At 35.7% G+C, this 22,621-nt stretch overlaps 2 protein-coding genes across 3 annotated transcripts in view; one reads left to right on the top strand and one right to left on the bottom strand.

Moving 5' to 3' along the window:
* Window positions 1-1,765, top strand: part of Naxd (NAD(P)HX dehydratase) — a 45,038-nt gene extending 43,273 nt beyond the window's left edge. For both annotated transcript variants that reach the window (XM_089091436.1, XM_089091437.1), the window contains exon 2: window positions 740-1,765. In XM_089091436.1, the coding sequence (XP_088947562.1) occupies window positions 786-1,706 (921 nt within the window). In that variant the 5' untranslated portion in view covers window positions 740-785 and the 3' untranslated portion in view covers window positions 1,707-1,765. The remainder of the gene's footprint in view (window positions 1-739) is intronic.
* Window positions 1,766-5,532: 3,767 nt separating this feature from the next.
* Window positions 5,533-22,621, bottom strand: part of LOC148950066 (uncharacterized) — a 135,152-nt gene continuing 118,063 nt past the window's right edge. The window contains exons 7-8 of the mRNA XM_089092102.1: window positions 15,232-15,369; window positions 5,533-5,727 (exon numbers count right to left, since the gene is read on the bottom strand). Of these exons, the coding sequence (XP_088948228.1) occupies window positions 5,654-5,727; window positions 15,232-15,369 (212 nt within the window). The 3' untranslated portion in view covers window positions 5,533-5,653. The remainder of the gene's footprint in view (window positions 5,728-15,231; window positions 15,370-22,621) is intronic.

Genomic DNA, 22,621 nt, shown 5'->3' with positions numbered 1-22,621 from the left:
TTTTTTAACAGGAATTATTCTTCTTTTGTTCTTCTATTGCCACTTTTAAGTTTATTCTTTGAAGTCTACTTGAGAGGTTTCTCAATAAGTGTATGCTTCAGCTAGACCTTTTTACTGTTGTTTTTGAATAGTTTATAAAGTGAGGTTTTTTAAGTATCTAATTCCTGAGCCACTTTTGCCATACAGTGAAATCATAAATTACAACAGATTTTGTTGTAGAAATATAACCTACACTTCCATTTTGAAAAATTAAATTTATGTTAGAAAACACTTAAACTTAAGGGTTAAATAATTAGATGCTTGATCTTATGTAATCTGTTCATCACGCTTCTAAACCATTAAAAAAAATTTGAAAATAAGTCCGCAAAAGCTTTTCACTTTTGACATCGAACGGAATTAAAAAGATAATAACGTTTTCATTCTAGGAAATTAACCTACATTTTCTTTTCGAAGTTGAATATATCTAAGATAAACAGTGATTATGTAGTTTTTCAGCATAATCACTTCTTTAGGCCGCTTAAAAAAATAATGTCAGAGAAATAAAGTTTCAGTATTGCAACAGAGTTGTGCAACAGTTGTACCAGTTGTGCGACAGAGACCATCTGACTAGGAGTTGTTGGACTTTTTCTTTCATTAAATGAACTAAAAACCAAGAGCCTTATATGATTCTTTTACAGAGAAAAAGCTCTAAGTAAAGCATTTTCTTATGGCTTTTGTGTATTAATATATTTTATTATAGGTAGCTGGACCAGAAAAGGATTGGAGCTGCTGAAAATTAAAAGAAGATGGCTAATGTGAACGCGGTGACATTCATCCAAGCCTTCAAGAATATAATCCCTCCTCTTGGAAACAAGCTTCACAAAGGACAAGCAGGGCGGTTAGCTGTTATTGGAGGGAGTTTAGAATACACAGGCGCGCCATATTTTGCCGCCATATCTGCCCTAAAAGCTGGTTGTGATCTAGTGCACGTTTTTTGTGTCAAGGATGCTGCTACAGTAATTAAAGGATATAGTCCTGAACTGATTGTTCACCCTATTTTAGATTCCAATGACTGTTTGGAGCAACTTACGCAATGGCTTCCTAAGTTTCAAGCAGTTACAGTTGGCCCAGGTCTTGGCAGGCAAGAGGGTACCTTAAAAATGGTAGCTGAAATTATTGGCGAAGTAAGAAAATTGGACTTACCGATGGTTATCGACGCCGATGGGCTGTTTCTAATTGGCCAAAGACCAGACTTAATCCAGAATTATGGAAAGGCCGTTTTGACGCCAAACGCAATGGAATTCTCCCGACTTTATACCTCAATTATGGAAGAAGAATTGGCTCCTCAGAATGATCCAGATCCTCAAAAAGTTGTTCGTCTTGCTCGTCAACTAGGTTCGTGTATCCTGCTCAAATCTCAGCGAGACATTATAAGTGATGGTGAAATGGCTGTTTCATGCGAGGTTCCTGGCTCTCCTCGCCGCTCTGGCGGGCAGGGTGACATTTTGAGTGGGTCATCAATGACATTCCTGCACTGGTGTTTCAACTGTGACAAATGGCTTGAAGACATGGAAAAGTATCCTTCAAATCCTGCTGTTTTGGCAACCTATGCTGCATGTGTACTTACGCGTACCAGTGCACGCCTTGCTTTTGAAAAATATAGACGATCTACAACGGCAACCAATGCTATTGAACATATTCAAGCAGCTTTTGAGCAAACGTTCTAAATTGACGTCATATTATAAACCTGAAATTACCTGATTGTTTGTTGTAATAAATGCATTTTGTCATATTTGGCTCGTGTTACTAAAATCCATTAGGTACATATGATGTGTCGCTATTCCAAAAGGTTTAGGGGTAATAGCCCCCCCCCCCATTTCTCTTCGTCATTGAAAAATTAATCTCAGGTTTGTTGTCAATAGTTTTCCAACTTATAAATAGTAGAAGCTTGTCAGTTTTAAATCAGCTAAAGAAATACTTCTTCATGAAGCTCTGCTTGCCTCGGTTATCAGACTTTCCTTTTGACTTTAGATGAGTTTTTAGTTTCCCCCTAGCCTTGTCTTAGACCTCCGATGCTATCTATCGCCTGCTTGAGGGTTTGTATTGAAACTATTCTAGGGCCACGGTCTTTGTTGTTAACAAGGACGTGCCCAACCTGCTCTTTTGTAGTTCACATACTGAGAAAGCTATAATCTCTTTATCTGGAGGGACTAACACTTTGTACCTCATCGCCAAGTTTCATGAAGCAAATTCTCTCTTGGAAATTTCTCTTAATAGTGCCCGTCAAATCCTCCTTTTTTTAATGTTTTCAAGGTTGATGCTCTTTTTCATGTCCCGTCTCCCGCTAAAAGGCATAAAAAAAACTCATTTGTTTTATTCTTTTCGTTTGCCGTTCAATGGAAATACAGAGTGGTTAACACTTTTTCGCCGCCTCCCAATGTTTTAAGATATATGAATGAATGAAAGAATGGATTTTATTAATAACCTGTCTTACAATCAACAGCTGAACGTTTTTGGCATACCAGAAAAAGAAATCTAACACATTTTGGAGAAGATAAATTATTTAAAATATCCTGAGAATTTTATAAGATACGGCAAACTGACCAGATTAGATCGACTTATTCAGTATTTTGAGCTCAAATTGAGTTTCTAAGTAACTTGAAAATTTCTACTGCTACTTCTTAAAACTCACCTCAGCAACGAACCACTTAAGGCCGAAACAGCTACGGAAGCTCCTGCTCCATCCCAATCTTCGAAGCCTCCGTCTTTACACCCTCCGAGGAAGTTCCCATTTCCCTTAAATTTTTCCTTAAGACATCCTCCCACCTCAACTGATGATGACCTGCTTTTTGTTCAGCCCTAGTCGGATGTCCAAAAAGGACAGTCTTTGGCATTCTGTCACCCTTTATCCGCAGAACGTGCCCTAGCCTTCCCAACCTTTCTCTCATTATAGCCCTAAAAAGTGGAATTGAACCAAACTCTTCGGACAGCCTACTGTTTGAGATAAAGGTAGTCAGTCGGGTACCCAAAACAATCCGTAGGTAATATCTTTGGAAAACATCTAGCAAATTTTCCTTTGTTTTTCGGAGTGCCAATACTTCAGAACCATATTCGACAACTGTCATCACTGTAGCTTCAACATTCTAATCTTGGTTCGCAGATTTATCTTGCTATTCTTTCAATCTTTTTTCAATTGTAAAAAACATCCTGGGCCTTGGCTATTCTACTGTTAACATCTTCTCTACGCCCACTATCTTTGCTAATAATAACACCTAGATAAGTGAAGTTGACCACTTGATCTTTTCAAACAGTTCATGGTAACGGACTGTAAGTAAGGAGCGACCCGGCTCAATAGTAACCGATACTCTAAAAAAACAGAGTTTTGATACCAAAAGATATATCAAAAGAATCGGCTTATTATGCTGATTTTAAATAGATCACGGATGCGTCTTTATTAATTTTATTTTTGTTTCCAGGGGTGATTGTATCGACCCAGTGATCCTAGAATATTATGAGAGGGCTCATTTGAACGGAAGTTAAAAGTTCCAGTGCCCTTTTTAAGTGACCAAAGAGATTGGAGGGCAACCTGGTCACCTCCCCGCCCATTTTTTCCCTAAGTCGTCCTATCAAAATTTTGAGATAACTGTTTTGCTCATCATAGTTGAAAGGCCCAATAACTATGCATTTGTATATAACCCCCCTCCCCCACAGCCCCAGGGGAAAGGTCTTTAAGTCATAAAAGTTGCCCATTTTTTTCACATAGTATTTGTTATTGTGAAGTATGTATACATTTTTGGATAGGGGGCGGGGGGGGGGGGGGTAAAAAATTTTTCGGTTTTTTTTTCCACGGGAGAATTTTATATGGGGAGGGAAGTTTCTAGGGGGTGAACTTGCCACGGAAAATTATACAACGAGGGAATTTGCCAGAATTCCTATAAATTCTTTATAAATGTCTTGCTTTCTCTTTTCCGTCTCAATTTTAAGTGTGGAGTTGTCAAGGGAAATGTCCTGGATAAATTTTCACAGGGATTGAATTATCTAGAGGATGTTTCCACGGGTAGGAGGATTTTCCTTTGGAGGAGGGACCAGATTTCCTGGCATTACTTAAAAACGATCAGAAATTAAATAAAAAAATTAAAAAAAAAATTTCAACTGTAAGTAAGGAGTAACATTAAAACTTAAAGCGAACAGAAATTATTACATGTATGAAGGGAATTGCCCCCTAATCTACACCTTGCTCTTTACGCTAAAGTTCGAATTTTGTCCCAATTATTTAAGAACGACTCCTGAAACACAAGGGTCGTTTAATTAGAACAATAGAAGCTTTTTTAAAAGTACTAAAAAACTCTAAACCTTATATACCCCAAGGGCATAACTTAAAACCCTTGTCCTGAGGGCCTAGGGGGGGGGGGGGGTGTCTTCCTCAAAGACATAATTTTCAGACCTTTCAACTACGTTGAACAAAATGGCTATATCAAAGTGTTGATCGGACGTCTTTGGGGAAATGATTTGGGGAGGGGTGATTCCCCACCAATTACTGTCGACTATTAAAAAGAGCACTTGCCCTCTCAATTTCCAATCGAATGAGCCCTTTTTGAAGTTTCTGCGACAATGTTTTCTATGAAAACCTTATATGCCCCCAGGGCATGACTCACAACCTTAGCCATGAGAGTTGCGGGGGTGATCATCCTCAAAGACATAATTTTAGGAACCTTCAACTACGTTGAACAAAATGGCTTGGCCTATATAAAAATGTTGATCGAAAGTGTTTGGGAAAATGGAGGGTGTTGCGTGGGTGGGGTTACTCGCCCTCCGATCACTTTCGACTATTAATAATGGCACTAGCCCTCTCAATTTCCAATCGAATGAGGCCTTTTTGGAGTTTCTACGGAAGTGCTTTCTATAAAAATGTTATATGCCCCCGAACCTTTCAACTACGTTGAACAAAATGGCTATCTCAAGATTTTGATTGGAAGTGTTTGGGAAAGTGGTGGCTTGGGAGTGAAGTTAGTTGCCCTCCAATCACTTTCGACTATTAAAAAGGGCACTAATACTCTCAATTCCCCAATCGAATGAACCCTTTTTGAAGTTTCTACGACAACGCTTTCTATAAAAAAAAAAACCTTAAATGCCTCGAGGGCATAACCTAAAACCCTTGCTTTGAAGGCTCTAGGAGGGTTGTCATCCTCAAATACGTAATTTCTGGACCTTTCAACTACGTTGAACGAAATGGCTATCTCAAAATTTTGATTGAATGTTTTTGGGGAAATGGTTGGCGTGGGAGGGGGGTTAATTGCCTTCCAATCACTTTTGACTGGACAAAAGGGCACTAGCCTCGTCAATTTCCGATTGAATGAGCCCTTATTGAAATTTCTACGACGGCTCTCTCGATACGAAGTGCCTTGGTCTAAACAAAAACCAAAAAAGGGTATTTAAACGTAGTTGGAATTAGAAACAGGTGTTGCTGAATTATAGAGTTTCTCGAGTTTCTGACTCTACTATTATTGTAAGATTAGAAGCATTTCAACTTATAACATCACATACTCTCTAATCCAAGCGTCTGGAGTTTATTTCTAAGTTTCTGCAGAATAATTTACAATATACTGAACTTAGGAATTGAAGTATATTAGTACGAAATGCATGTATTTCTCGTTTTATGTCCTGTAGAAGCTCTTCAACAAACTGAGGTAGAAAAGCCATTTCTCGTTGTTGTCATCCCATTTCTTGTAGCGGATGTAGGAAGATTGCCTAAAAAATTGAAATTGGCCAAGATGCTAACTATTTTCAATGTCAGTACTTGATTCATTTAAGTCTTCCTGTAGACTACATAGGAAAACATGAAACATTGCATCGAAAATAAAATATTGCAAAAGAGTTTGACTTCTTGGTTCATCCAAACAGTTTAAGCCCCTCTAAGCCGAGCAAATTCACCCTATTTCTTCATCTCTATTAATGTGGACTGACATAAGTTAAAGTGCTTCATATTCTGAGCAGTCCTCTGTCTTAATCTTATGTAGAATATATTTTATTTTTATTCTATATCTTCCTTCATTGCAACACTTTAAAGCAATAACGGATAGAAATTTCCTCGGTATAGCCTTATGTTGATTCAAAACTATCAAAAATGTGTCGTTATTTTCCATGCCATTTTTACAATTTTATCGCGATTTAAAATATTCTCAAAATGTTGTGTAAATCTTTCTTTATCACTAATTCAGACCCCTTTCCTAGCCTTAACTCAGACTAGTCCGGATTAACAGCTTCATTTAGATTTCCTAGAATACCAATTCTTCATAATATATCTTATGTCTTTGAACGATTAATGATTGTGTATGTATTTATATGTGTGTTTTCTTGAAAACAGCTGCATATTAATTTTTTTGGAAAATTGGCATCCTGAGATTTTCAGGTAAAAAAAAAACGATACATATAGGTCACGAGTTTGAGACAATTTGGTAAGAGCCGTAATTTTGTAAAAAAAAATCCTGTGAGTGACGTCATATTTGTGAATGCATTTCAAGAGCATACGTACGTCATTTTGCCTCAGTAGTGACTGTATCGGTTAGTGTCTGTGATACAGACGAAATTACACAAGGAAAATATGATTGAGAAGAAAGATCATACGATTGACGTCATATTAACGAGTACATATCAAGAGAATAATGTACATAGTCCCCCCCCCCTCGTTTTTATATCCATGACACATGCAAAATTACATAGGGAACATAGCTTCGTATAAAATACAAAGTGTAATCAGCCTATTTACAAAAGGCATTTTAAGCAGTTTCAAAACGCCTAGAGGACAAATGAACAACCTAGACCCTCAAATATGACACAGGTAAAGGTAAAGGTAAAGGTACCGAGCAGTAAAGGTAAAGGGCATTAAAAGATGTCTAAAGTGAGGATAAACGAAAATGAAGGACAAAAAAAATGCACAGTCGGAATACTTACGTTAGCAACAATTACAATGAGTTAAAAATAAAAGTGAAGAACAAAGAAATATCCGGTTCGAAGATAAGCGGCAGCAAGAATTAAAACGAGTCAAAAATCAAAGTGAAGAACAAAGAGCTACGAGGTTGCAAGACAGGCGACAACGAGGAGTAGAACGAATTACAAATGAAAGTGAAGAACAAGGAAATATGTAGCTAAAATATATGTTACTGCGAAAACAAAGAAATATGCGGTTAGAAGATAAGCGGCAGCAAAAATTACAAGCGATAGCGAGAAAGTGAGTATCAGAAAATGTCAAAAATGGAATGAAGAACAAAGAATTGTGCTATTAGAATACAAGCGAAAGCGAAAATCAGAATGAGTCAAAAATGAAAGTGAAGAAGAAAGAAATATTACGTTAGAAGAACAAAGCCATCACAATCTTCGATGCCAACATAATATGGCTCACTACAGACCTACAAAGATTCCATAAACTACACAACTATTGGTTGCAAGTCATTGGGACCCTTGAACGTTACATGTATTCCCTAGGAAGCCCTCCATTTTCCCGAGGAAAGAGTGGCAAACAAAATTGACTCATTTGAAGGTTGCTACTTACAAAGAGAATCACTATATACGAGCCTACCACATACCGAGTGCCCTTGCTCGGCCTCGACATTTGCTACATCGTTTTTTTCAACTGGCACATTGACATTTCTGGGCACTAAAACGAACTAAAAAGGTTGTAACTTTAAGAAAGAAATTGTATTTTTCCTGTGGTGGTTGTATCGAACCCATGTTGACGCTAAGACATCAAGAAGACGCTCACGTTATCTGCGGTTAGAAGATAAGGGACAAAAAGGATCAATTTATGCAAGCCTGTCACGTAGTCGTGCCGGCACCCGGCTTCGAAATGCGCTACAGGTTTTTTTTTTTTTTTTTTTTTTTTTTTTTTTTTTTTTTTTTTGGCACATTGACATTTATGGCCACAAAAACGATCTAAATAGGTCACAACTTTAAGGAAGAATTCGTATTTTTCCCAGGGTGGTGTTGTCGAACCTATGGTGACGCCATGACATCAAGAAGATGCTCGCACTGTCTGCGGTTAGAAGATAAGCAACAAAGGAAAATCAATATACACAAGCCTGCAACGCAAAGACATTAAGAAGACTTCTTGTCACCAAGACATCAAGAGGAGGCTCACATTGTCTGCGTTTAGAAGACAAGCGACAATGAGAATCCTATATATATATATATATATATATATATATATATATATATATATATATATATATATATACTATCTTTATTAGTGAGCAATGATTGTGTATATGTGTATATATGTTTGTATTTTCTCGAAAACGGCTCCAATTTGTTCGGGAAAATCGGTATCTTGGGATATTCTCGCATAAGAAAACCCCATCTAGATGGGTCAGAAGTTTGAGAAAATTCGTTAAGAGCCTTAATTTTGGTTTTATGCAAACTACGTCATGTAGTAAAAATTACAATGACGCTATGCACGTAAACAAATTACATGGACGTTATGTATGTCATGAAATAAAAGGCGTCATTCCTCTTATATTAGATACCTGAGTTTCCGAATGTAGTCAGGTACTTATCCAACACAATGTGCTGGTCTTCCTTTAGAGGAAAACCAAAAAAAAAAAAAAAATTTGCAGTTGCAGTTAATATAAATGATGATTCTGTGGAACCAACACCTAAAACTATCAAACGTGATAAGATGTATAAATATGTATAAATTGATAACCTGGACCATCAGTTGCAACAAAACCAATACGGGCAGCTAAAGAAAAGGCTATTGTTAAAGTATCTGAAGTAATCAAATTCCAAAAACGTGTCAAAAATAAAAACGAACAGCAAAGACACGCGCAGTTAGAAGATAAACTAAAACGAGAATTAGAGCGTATGAAAAATGAAAATAAACAGCAAAGGCACGGGTGGTTAGCAGATATACGAAAACGACAATTAGAGTGTATCAAAAATGAAAAAGAAGAGCAAAGATACACGCGGTTAGAAGATAAATGAAAACGAGAATTGGAGCGTATCAAAAATGAAAATGAACAGCATAGACACGGGCGGTTAGAGGATAAACGAAAACGACAATCAGAGCGTGTTGAAAATGAAAATGAAGATCCAAGACACACGCGGTTAGAAGAACAACGGTGTCGTATTCTTCGTTACCAACAACGTGTGGCACAAAACCAAGTACATGCGTACAAAGATGCCATAAACTTAGTAATTGTTATATATAAGTCTTTGGTACCCTTCAAAGTTGCTTATGTTCACCGTGGAGGCCTCCATTTTCCGGAGGAAAGAGTTGCAAACAAAGGTAATTCGTTTGAAGATTGGTGCTTGCATGGTCGAATTGCATTGTCACCACCTCAATTTCCAAATGAATTCGTTTGCTTTTTTAGGACGTCACTTGTTCTCTGAAGAGTTTCGTAACTTAAATTCATGTTTTTCTCTAGCTTCATTCAACGTAAGCGATGATCAAACCACAAATAGTCGGAATATATTTAGCTTTGAAGTAGCTGTATAAACTTATCACAAAATCAATTTAGCGGCATATCTGTCACAAACTACTGAAGGTGAAAGAGCCACCTTCATACGGCCAAATGTACTTTTTAGACCGCAATGAAGCTATTGAGGGACGCCTCACACATTTTTTAAACTATGGGATCTCTCGTACTCTAATGAATCTCTTGAAAGAAATATTGAGAGATTCGAACGACTGTGCCAGAGGTTGCGAAAAAAATGCGAGAAGTGGATGATCATGCAAATCAACTTGCTGCTTCATTGAGGCAACAGCCTCCAAACGTGCAGCTCATTTTACTTTGTCAGATGGTGTAGATTATAGACGGTTTAACCCTCCTGCGTGTAATGATGTATATGCTGTGCTTACTCTTAATGCTAACGATAGTTTTCACCAAATGAAATGGTTGTAAAACGACATGGCAAAAAGCTTGTCATTTTAAAAAATACCGGCCGTCTTTTGGAGCCCTTTATCTACCCAATGTTTTACATACCCAGCTAGAACTTCAGGATGATCAAGGGGTATGCTACTTCAAACACCTTCAGTAAGTCGTTCTCATATAGAACGGCTTGAATTAGCTAGGAATTGTGTCGCTTTTCGACCTGAACGAGCGAAAAGCCTTTCTGTGCAAGCTGTAACACCTGATCTGCTTAGGATTAGTTTTAATGCTTTGCATTTTGGCGGAAGACTTTTACATCAGTACCTCGTTGATAACGTTATTCGTGTAAAGCGTGATCGTATTCATTGGAAAAAATTTAACGAGAAAATCATTATGGGTGAAAACTCTTTAGGAGTTACACGATTTCTTAAAGCCTCGAAACAGAATAAATTTGTTGGTGAAAAAGTTGTACTACCATCATGATTCGTCAGATCAACAAGCTACTTTGCTGAACATTTAAAGACGCCTTGGCTATTGTTTGTCGCCTTGGACCTTCAGATTTCTTTATAACTGTGACTTGCAATTCCGATTGGCCTTAATTTAAAGAACCAGGAGCTATTAAATTTGATGATAACTCTATTATAGAACAGTCCCCTCAAGATCATCCCGATCTCATTGCTCGAATTGCTAAACTGAAATTCGACGATATAATCAATGATATTGATAAGGATCAGATATTTGGAAAGGCTGCGGCATATGTGTATACGATTGAATTTCAAAAACATGGACTACCACATATGCATTTGCTATTGATCATGATTCCTCAGGATTAAATCCATAATCCAGTTGAAATTGATGATCTTATTTCAGCCTAAATTCCAAATTCTAATGATCCATTATTAAGAGAATTAGTCTTAAAGTGGATGATTCATAATCCGTGTGGGAATTTAAATCCAAGTGGGAGTTGTATGATTAATAAAAATGGAAAATTCCAGTGCCGTTTCGGTCACATCTCTAGCGGATGCTGAAAAATCATCGACGTCGTTATGATCCCAAATTATACGAAATGAATAGAGGATAGTTTTCACATTCCCGTACTGTTTATCGAAAAGATTCTAATAATCCCCGAATTACTCGTGATAATCTTTCGTCATGTCGTCACACTTAATCCTCATATGCTTAACAATACCATTGTCACATGAATGTCAAATATGTAGGAAATATAGGTCCGGTAAAGTATCTATATAAATACATCTACAAGGGACATGATTGTGCTTCAATAAAGATTGTCGAAAATAGGCGGTGCATGGTTTACAATGAAGCAAAAACCTATGTAGAAGGGCGATGCATTACACTAACTGAAGCATGCTGGTAACTATTTAGTTATTATATCCAAAAAAGAGCCATGCCGTTCAACATTTAAATGTTCATTTGCCAGGACGTTATCTAATGCAAAATATAAGCCAAGTTTAAGAAGATTTGGTAGATATTGGACAGCAAGGCTCAATGTTGGAAGCGTATTTTCGACACAAAAAGCCGTTAAAGCAAATGAAAACGAAGGAATTCCTCCATTATTGGGAAATGCCTGAACACTAGATGGAATGGCAATACCAGTACATGTGAACAAAGAATCCGTCGATTACGAGTCATTGGACGAATTCACAACGTAAATTGTATGGCTTTTCCCGAGTGCTTCGATTTACAAGTATTTTCGTGTCATGTGAAGAATGCAACAAGTTTTGAAGATTTTAAAACAGTTGATAACGTTGTATATTCCACATACAAAAAAGTATGCCTGGCTCATGACCTTGAATTCGACGGTAAACATTGGTTCGACCCCTAGAAGAATCGACACTGTCCAAAATGCCTGTTGCAATGCAAATACTCTTCACATAGTTTCTTGTTTTCGGCAATCCTGTAGATCCAAAAGCTCTTTGGGAAAGATTCAAAAATCAGTTGGCAGAGGATTTCATTCGGCATGCAAGGCGAAATAATTTATCTGAAGATCTTGCAGTAAAGTCTGCTTATCGTATTATTGCATCAAATTTAAATACGATGGAAATAGAAGGTCAAAATTTTAGTTTTTGGGTGGAACGATACGGCATGGACAACATTGAGACCTATGAAAATGACCAAAGCTTGGAATTCCTAAATTCTAGTGAATCAGCTATTACTGGAGATAGTATGCATCGTCTTCTGCAAGGAAAACAGCTTGAAATTGTTGACAATATTTTACAGGCTGTCAATGATCCTAATTATTTTGGGGAAAAATGCTTTTTCACATGTGGACCAGGTGGTACCGTTTAAACATTTTTTTATAAGACCTTGTATCACATTCTGTGTGGAAAAAATTACAGAGTAAAATGTATGGCTTATGCAGGAATACCAGCAACCATATTGCCATTTGGACTAACAACACACAACACCTTCGGCTTGAAAGTTCCACTTTCCTCAGATTCTGTTTCCTGTATAAGACCTGGTTCAAACAGAGCTTTAGAATTAGCTCAAGTAGATGTTTCCCTACTTGACGAAGCACCCATGCTTCTCAAGTATCGCTTACAAAATATGAATCAGCTGTTGCGGTCTATTGCAAATCCAAACTTACCATTTGGTGGAAAAAATCTAGTTGCTGGAAGTGATTTCCGACAGTGCTTACCAGTGCAACTCCGAAACAACCGAAGTGAAACACTCTATTTATCAATATAAAAAAAAGTCATCTTTGGAAGAATTTCAAACATACTTCCTTTGAGAAAAATTGCGGGTCGATCCTGAACAGGGAGCATTTGCAATGAACTTAATGAAATTGAATTACCGGAAGATATAATTCCCAGTGACAATTTAATTGAGGAAGTATTTGTAGTATGTTTGTCTAAACAAAGTTATGATTTGATGAAGGATCGAGTTATTTTAGCTTCAATCAACAAAGAAGTAAATAAAATAAATGCAAAAATATTCGATCGCCTTCCAGGAGAATACAAATCGTATAAAAGTTATGATTCTGTAAAAAATAAAGAAAAAGTAGGAATTGAACTTACTCCAGAATTCCTCATTTCAATTGAAACAGCGGGTTTACCGCTATATGACTTAAAAATAAAGAAACATACGATAGTTATGCTTTTGCATAACTTAAATATTTCCGAAAAGATTTGTAACGGGACCCGTTTTATTGTTACTGAATCATGCAACATCATAATTAAGGCGAATATAATTAGTGGGGAAAAATCAGGAAAAGAAGTCCACATATCCCGAGTTACAGCGGACTCTAGTAAAGGTCAACTTGGATGTACTGTTCAGCGACATCAATTTCCACTTCGACTTGCATTTGGCATGACTATATACATAAGTCGCAAGGGCAAGCTTTTGAATTTCTTGGTGCCGACCCTATTACTCACCGACATTTTTTCACCATGGAATGTTATACGTTGCTTTTTTTCGTGTGAAAAGGCAACGTTGCTTAAAATTTCTGTTGCCACCTGGAAATGAACGAAGAACATATAATGAAATGTGGAAAGAAGCCCTGAGCAACGAAACGTCATATTGTTAGAGGGGTATTTCTGTTTGATCATCAATGCCTACCCTACCTATGTTAAAAAAAAACAAAGGTTCGGCTATATGTATATCATAATGACGAAAGACAAGCTGAGGTAAAACGAAGCGAACGAATTGAAAATGATTGCGATTATTATTAGGTTTTGGATTCTGACATGGATAAGGTCATCAATGGCTACACTACCTTTGAAAATCAAAAACATGGACTAGATAAAGCGTTTGAAGAAAAAGAAGTTTTGTCCCTCCACCTGAGCAATTAAAAGAAACGAATGTTCAGCGACATGTCTTTCATAATGACATAAGACAAGCCCAGGCAAAAGTTAAAGGTCCAATAAAAAAACATAATTTTACAAGGACCCTACTTCTAATTTAAGGTCCATTTGGACGTCATGGCATCAAGAAAGGCACGAATTGTCTGGGTTTAGAAGACAAGCGACAGTCAGAATCCTTGTATAGAAGCCTGCTGCGTGCCGATTGCCAGGACCTGGTACTACATATATATATATATATATATATATATATATATATATATATATATATATATATATATATATATATATATATATATATATATATATATATATATATATATATATATATATATATATATATATATATTTGGAAAGTAATTTTTTACTATAAAGTAATTTCGTAATACAGATATGCTACCTGTAGTTATGTAACACAAAATATAAGACAATTTGTTCTGTAAGTTTCAGCTCTCTTTGTTTTGATTTCTTCTTTCTGAGAATCAGAAATGAAGGAAAATATAAATTTCAGAGCTTTTTGTAAGGAGTATTTACCGGCTTATGTACTCTTTTATTTTTACCATTTACAGTATTGCCTCGCTGATACTTTCTTTATTGAATACCAAAGTTCTCCCAAAAGTTATCTATGAATACAAAACCACAGTTGAATTTTTGAAACACTTCAGACCAATTGTTTTGCTTGTATTTCCTCTTCAGGTTGCCCATTTTGCAGATTGTTAAAGAGCTCACTGTCAAGCTTAGCATTTGGTAACGTAAAGAAACCACTTGTAAGGCGGAGTTAAAATTTGTTCAACTTTACAGCAACAGAGATGTAAAAATGGTGGATCTTGAAGAAAAACAAAATCTGAATATCTGTTAAAAAAAAATTATTTACGATAAATTTCCGATTCCATTTGGTATGTTTAGATGTTTTAGTTCTGTCATGTTGAAACTTTTTACGTCCACTACCAAATGGTAAAAACCCACTAACAAAGGAAAAAGAGAACGCTTATGGAGTTTTCACTTGCGTCACTCTGACGGGAAAGTAGTTTGGTCTGAAGGCTTAGATACTTAAACCCGTAAGTTTAATAATTCTTACATTTTGAACTAAAAGCTCCATTATGCAAATAAACTAAACTGTAATAGAGCCTTCTTAAACAGCCAAACTCATTTTAGGGTCCAAAAAGTTTGCTATAAGACAAAAGTCAGAGAAACTGTGGTCGATACGGCAAGTCTCGATCTGATTTTCTAATTCAGACTAAAACTTCAAGTTACACCTCCTTTTACACCTTCATCCTGAATCATGGCATTTGCCAATAAGCATGGGAGGACCAGGGATTTTTCTGTCCCCGAATTTTGTGGAGTTTCCCCGAATTCCCTTATTGACTTCTCCAAACTCACCCTAAAAATTAAAGTTAAGAAATTAACGATTTGAATTTCGTGTATCTGCAAAAATTAATTTTGAAGATACTTTGGAGAAACGAATTTTCTTTGTAGAAATTCTTGGAAACCCTGAAAAATTCAGAGATGGTCAAAGCACCAGGAAAGACTAAAGGATAATATCAATAAGGGGCGGTTGAAATCAAACTTACGTTTTCTTCCTTTGAAAAAAATCGCAGAACCAAGCATTTTACTGTAGGCTCGTCTATAGTCTTGATGGATACATGGATATATAAAAGGATTTATGCAGCAGGAGCAATATAATAACACGGATGAAATAACATGAAGGTCTAAAATAGGAATTGCAATAATTAAAACTAAGAAACATACAGGTATTATAGACTATTTTTATATTGTTCTTCTTCTTTGAATAAGAAACTATTCTATAAAACATCCAATTTTCTGTGATTTCTAGAGAGTATATTTTAATAAGATGTTGCTTAGTCCCCCCAGCCCAATTTACAAACATTGGATATGTACCGTTACTGAAGTAAAATAAACGAGCATTCCTGTATCTTTTACTTCTACTTTCCTTACTCTCTATCTGTACCTCAGTGGCAGGCTTTATTAGTTTGTCGTTTCCAGGATGAAATTTTCTCGATTTTTTTTCCTTCTCGCTTACCAGATTCCAAGAGATGTGATAGCCCCCAATTGGTCAGTACTTCCAAAAGAAATCTTCAACACATGTTAATAATTTCAGACGATTACTCCCAAGCAAACCAATCGAAATTGTTCAAAATCTCAAATTTTGTCTATCACGCCAGTCTACCATTTTCAGGCTTGCCAGCTTCACTGCTTCGCATTTTGGCTCGAAGCTGTCCGACGGTAGCCTGTGTTCCTTGTTGTAAGATCCCGTTATGACTGTCCTTTACCATTGGTCTCTAATGTCCACAAATAAAAGTTGAGAGGGAAAATGTAATTTCCAAAATTTGACGAGGTGGGCAGTTTTGTTGTTGTTCAATTTCCTTTTCAGTCAAGATACCAAAAACAGAGTAGTTTTTAGAATCAAGGAGGATATATGGATGAAGCCATTTGTGCCCCTGCTTCTCCTCCCCCTTTTGAAGTACCTACCATGTAATATCAACAACGCTGTTTCTTTGTTTATATTTCTGCAATAATTTCATTCTTATCTTAAAATAGTAAATCGTTTTTTTACGAAGATTTTCACAAAAATTTAACTAAACTCTTCTAATAATATATTCGCATATCCTATGTTCAGCATAAAATTTTCGCTGGATACTTTAAAAACTCCATTCAAGAAAAAGTTATTCAAAAAACATAAACTTCTTTTCTAAAAAGACATCAAGCTTATTTTGATTAAGACAATAATACAGACATATTTTTATAAGTAACGTAGACATGTATTTTATCTAAACCAAAAAACAGTTTGAACAAAATACAACACGAAAGTATTCTATCAATAGAAAGACGGAATACAATACGTTTCAATTCAAGGGTGCACAAGACTGAGATTAGAAAGGCTTGACTTCCAGAATACCAAAAAATAATAAAAAATTCTACTCCATGAAACTGAAACAAATTGTGAAAAATATTAACATTTTGCCTTAAAACTAAATTCTAATTTTAAATTTTAGTTCTCAAATAGTAAATATTCTAAGGTTTTACAAAAATAACTAAAGCTGTATAGAACTTTATCAATTTTTTTTTGTAAAGGAAATTTCAGAGTAATATTAAAACCTAATACGACAAAAAATAAAGTCATATCAAATAGTTTGTCGTAACGGACTACAAATAAGTAACAATTCGTGCTAATAGTAACCAAAGGAGTATTAACTACAATATATCCATTAAAAGAATTCATTTATTAGGCTTAGTCAAAATATACGCATATCAAATGGCGATGACTCAGACAAAAAGTAAGATGTCGTAACTATAAAATCATCTAATAATATAATAAACCCTTTTAACATTTTATTTCAGGTCACATGACAACACACACAACAAAAACGAAACATATTCGGGTTTGTTTCCGTTTAGCACCTAAGTGAGCGGTTTTTCTTCAACAATGTCTATACCGTGATTGAATTAAGAAAAAGAATTTTGTTTTTAAGTATAAGCAAGGGACAACATTGAAACTTAAAACTTGTGGAGTCGAAACTTGAGGAGTGGACTTGATTGTTGAGGGGGGCTGCCCCCTCCACAATCCCCAAAATTCCACAATTTTTGTAAATAGGAGCTTGTAACCTCCATAGAAGGGATAGGAGCCTGTTATCTGTCCCTTATCATAGGGTTTCTTTAGGGTTTTTTTGGTTGATTTCTTTACTGTAAGTGTAAGAGACATGGAAACTATCGCATGGAGTCTCATGGAGTCATAACATGGAGTCTCAGAAAAGATCCTAGTCATTTAAAATCCTTTGCAACGATATTTTCGCCGTTTGACTTAATTTTATAAATTTTAAAAGTTTATAATTGGTATAATTGATCCATAATTTAGTAGAAATGAAGTTCAAATTTCCAACTGTTTAAAGTCAAAATTTAGTTTGTGCAAAGTAGGCCAAGATTGACTGATTAAGTCGACCAGTTGGTATTAAGCTGGTAGATATGCTGGTTACAAAGTTCTAACCTGATAAGCAAGCATGCAATAGTGTAGTGTAGGCTAAGAATAAAAATTCCCAAAAGCAAGGTGATGCTGGCGATTGTTCTTCTCGACGTTAACGACACTTTCTACCTTAACCACTTTTTTTTTTAATCTTAAAATTTTTTTTTTTAAGTTAATGAAATCTGGTAATTAAAATTTTACATTTTTAAAGTTTTTAACTAGTTTTTTTTTTGTCTTTCTGTTCTTGTTTTTACTATTTTGTCGTCACCTGAAAAAAAAAATATAGCATGTGATATCCGGTGTGCCATTTGAAGATGGGGCTAGGTTTGGCTGTGCCCATGTTTATCCATTATTTCATATTTGCTCACCATTTTGAAGAAAACGTTACCTTCTATGTCAGGGTCATATCCACAATTTTTATTCGAGGGGGGGGGGGATCTTCTCATGGACATTTTTGACATATATTCTTGCTATTTTTGTGCAAGTTGGATAAATATTTTTGGTAGGGGGTTCAAACCAGGCACCCATCCCTTTTCTGTCTACGATCATGATCATGATCATGAAAAGATCCTAGTCAATTAAAATCCTTTGCAACAATATTTTCGCCGTTTAACTTACAAAGGGCGCCCAAAAGGTGCCAGTTTCAGAATATTAAAAGTAAATATAATACTCAGGCATGTAAACAGGATTTTTTTGAATATTTAAAAACGTTTTTCAATTTTCTAAACATATTTTTTTTAATACAGTGTATAATTCATCACCTTAAAATGGACGCAGAATTCAATGACCGTTTGTATGAAGTACTAATAAGTTTTGAAAAATTAGGATTTCAGAGGGGAGGGCGCAGGTCTGCACCTTTGCGTATGTGCTTGATCATATTGGCAAAAAATATTCCTTTACCTTTTCTTCTAGCACTGGAGAAGTCTCTGTCGCCCATCTTGATTTATGCTGTTAATCTATTAATAAAAATGTTACTTTTACTTCAGGCAACAGGTAGTGTCCAGTTCCATCATATTTGTCTGTGTTTTCTGCCGTGGCTTATGCCAAGGACACATATAAGAATGGCGTTGGAATCCTATTTTACCTGGCTCTCTGCCAATTTGTGAGATGTCTTTTGGCTGTTTACCAGCTCGCTTGAGAAATAAAGCGCAAAATTGTAGAATATTTTAAAGAAACCTGACATGAAAAAAAAAATTAAGTCCCTTGCTGCTAGCTGTACAAAAATATATGCGACTAAATGATTGTAAAATGATTTTTGGCTGTTTACCAGCTTGCGTGTACAATATCTATTTTGACATAAAGAAAGAAAAACGAGCAAAAATGGGGTTTTTATAGGCCAAATGAAGATACTGAAAAAACGAAGCGAATATTTTGAGAGGACAAACGCCTCTCTTCTTCAGCGCGAAACGAAACGATGTATCAATAAAAGCCAAAAATTAAAAGAATTAAAACCAACTACCTAACAACCATAAAAGCGAGTTATTCGCCAATATCCGTGATTTGCACAAAATCCAAAAAAAATGAACTGCCATCGACGGATACTAGCAAACAACTGAACAAGGAAAGGAATCAATTCATTCACTCGAAAAACAAAACGAACCAGCAATTAAATAAGTTGGAAAACTATGTCATTTGATTTCGGATTTTAATTAAGGCATTTCTTGCAGACACCCTTTGAGACCCAAGGGGTTGTTCATGTGTTTGATTAGATGATTGTGAAAGTGGTTCAAGGTTTATTTCAGGGATCACTAAAGTATCGGCTTCTTTTTTGAGAAAACCGAAATATGACTCGTTTATTCTTAAATCACCGGAATCTCTGTTTAAAGCTAGACCTAAATGATGGTATTTATAAATTACAATAGCTTCTCTGTAGTGCTGGAAGATACCTATATCATTCGAAATAAGACTAGCTTCATTAAACAAAATAGTATAGTCTGATTTTTCAAAAATGTGCTCGGCAAGGGCAGAGTAAAAATTTTCTGTTTTTTTCCGCTTTTTAAGTGTATTATTAATTGAACTAGAGTGCTGAGTTAATCTATCAGTTAGTCGCTGATTAGTTCTTCCAATATACCAAAGACCACACGAACAAGGAATTCTGTAGACACCGGAGTTTTTACCTATCGGGATAGGGTCTTTTCCTTGATAAATTTGGGACCTGATAGTTTTTCTGGGTCTATAATAAGTGTAAATGTTATTTTTCCTTAGATTTTTTGAAATGTGGTCTGAAATCCCTTTAATGTATGGGAGACCAAGATAAACTGAATTTTCCCTTTGATTTGTGTTTTCTGTGGAACTATCTGATAATCTTTTAATGCGTTTTGCAATTACAGAATTTATTAAACTAATTGGATAACCATTCCCAAATAAAATATCTCTAAGGTGGTTGAGTTCTAAATCCAAGAAACGTGTTGAACAAACTTTTCCCATTTTGGCTCGTTTTTCTTTCTTTATGTGATGTCAGGCCAATGTGGTTTAAGAAATTATCTTCGTCATGCTTATGGGGAGCATTCAACCAATGTTGTCACTACATTCATATCTGTTGTGAGAAAAAAAGCTAATTTGATTAATACACAGTATCTTCTTCATAATTATAAAATGAACCATATTTTACCCAAATCAATGCGACCTTCACTTCACTTAAACACACGTAACGAACGGCGATTTAAAGAACGTACAGGGTTTGGTATTTTAAATCATGTTATTAGTGACTGCAAAAGCAAGCGCTACCGGTTAAATCAGGGTATCATCAGGCTAGAGCGAGAAATATTATGTACGCTTTTTTATGCTGATTTTCATCAAATTAAGGCTATTGCTGAAAATTCTTTTCAGCATGATTTTAGGATCTCTAGACAAAGACTTTCTGAGAAATTACACCGTTTAAAGTTGGAAAAACTCTCTAATAATCCACCTTTTGTCCCAAATGCGTTTCCTGGTCCTGCTGTGATAAATCTCAGCTCCACGCCCCTTACAACAGAGTAAAATCAGGTTCTCTCAAAAGGATTGAAATTTTCGATAACCCCTTCGAAAATACCTTATAGTGAAATTATCGCGAACACAGAGGGTGCTTTTCATGACTCTCGTGCGGAGATTGGAGAGATTGCTGAGGTTAGAGCACAATTTGTTGAAACTTTGTTGGATTCGCCTTATGTTAATAATCGAAATTTAAAAAATTTTAGTAAAAATGAACACTTGGTCTTACACGCACTACATAAAGATCTTTCCAGGATTATTACGAAAGCCGATAAAGGCAATACTGTTGTTGTATTAGATTTAGATGATTACGACAAAAAAATCAGAGAAATTTTAAATGATTCTAACACATATGAACAATTAGTTACCGATCCTACAGAAAAATTTGTACAGGAAGTCCGTAAAGAGCTTTCTTATCTAAAAGGAAAAGGTGAAATTACAGATCAGTTGTACAAAAGGTTTTACCCACGCGGTTGCACGTCCCCTCGCTTTTATGGTCTTCCTAAAGTTCATAAGCCCGGTAATCCACTTCGACCCATTGTTTCTTCTTTTAATTCTCCTACAGCAAAAATAGGGAAATTCTTATCAGTTATATTTCGCTCACTAATTCAGGCTCAAAAATCCTATATTAAAAATTCCGCTGATTTTGTTACCAAGGTAAAGCAAAGGTAAAGTTTCGGTTAAACCAAATACAAAAATTGGCAGTTTTGATGCAGATTCAATGTATACCAATTGTGATCCTCAAAAGGCCGATCTGTTTTTGGAGCAAAAACTTAATTCTAACCAATCTATATCAGAAAATTCTACTTTTTCGAATCAGACACTTCTTTCCCTTACTGCCCTTTGTAACAGAACTTCTTTTTACTTCCATTATAGAGGTATTTTTAATAGACAGAAATATTGGCTTTCCATGGGAGCCCCCCTTTCTCCAATACAGGCTGATATTTTCATGAAACACTTTGAAGAAAGGGCTCTTTTGCAAAGTTCTTGTAGGCCTGAGTTTTGGGTTCGTTTTAAAGATGAAATTTTTTATTTATGGGAGCATGGTGACGAGTCTCTGGGTTCTTTTCTTCCCTTGCTCAACTCCTTGGATTAAAAACTGAAATTTACTCATGAATCAGAGATAGAGAGGCGTTTTCCTTTCTTAGATGTTCTGGTGCACCGAAATGATTCATGTTTCGAGTTTAGTGTATATAGAAAAACCACACATAATGACCGTTACTTAAGTTATTAATTCAATCATTCTCCTGCTGTGAAAAGAGGAGTTGTCACTTCTCTAGTTGATAGAGCATTGAAAGTTTGTTCAACACGTTTCTTGGATTTAGAACTCAACCACCTTAGAGATATTTTATTTGGGAATGGTTATCCAATTAGTTTAATAAATTCTGTAATTGCAAAACGCATTAAAAGATTATCAGATAGTTCCACAGAAAACACAAATCAAAGGGAAAATTCAGTTTATCTTGGTCTCCCATACATTAAAGGGATTTCAGACCACATTTCAAAAAATCTAAGGAAAAATAACATTTACACTTATTATAGACCCAGAAAAACTATCAGGTCCCAAATTTATCAAGGAAAAGACCCTATCCCGATAGGTGAAAACTCCGGTGTCTACAGAATTCCTTGTTCGTGTGGTCTTTGGTATATTCGAAGAACTAATCAGCGACTAACAGATAGATTAACTCAGCACTCTAGTTCAATTAATAATACACTTAAAAAGCGGAAAAAACCAGAAAATTTTGACTCTGCCCTTGCAGAGCACTTTTTTGAAAAACCAGACCATACTATTTTGTTTAATCAAGCTAGTCTTATTTCGAATGATAAAGGTATTGTCCAGCACTACAGAGAAGCTGTTGAAATTTATAAATACCAACATTTAGGTCTAGCTTTAAACAGAGATTCCGGTGATTTAAGAATAACCGAGTCATATTTCGGTTTTCTCAAAAGATAAGCCGATACTTTAGTGATCCCTGAAATAAACCTTGAACCACTTTCCCAATCATCTAATC

The sequence above is a fragment of the Artemia sp. Qi Xiang Cuo genome, chromosome 7, assembly GCF_049724085.1.
Source record: "Artemia sp. Qi Xiang Cuo chromosome 7, ASM4972408v1, whole genome shotgun sequence".
Classification (NCBI taxonomy): Eukaryota; Metazoa; Arthropoda; class Branchiopoda; order Anostraca; family Artemiidae; genus Artemia; species Artemia sp. Qi Xiang Cuo.
The sequence above is the reverse complement of the archived record's forward strand: the minus strand, read 5'-3'. Positions and strand labels throughout refer to the sequence as shown.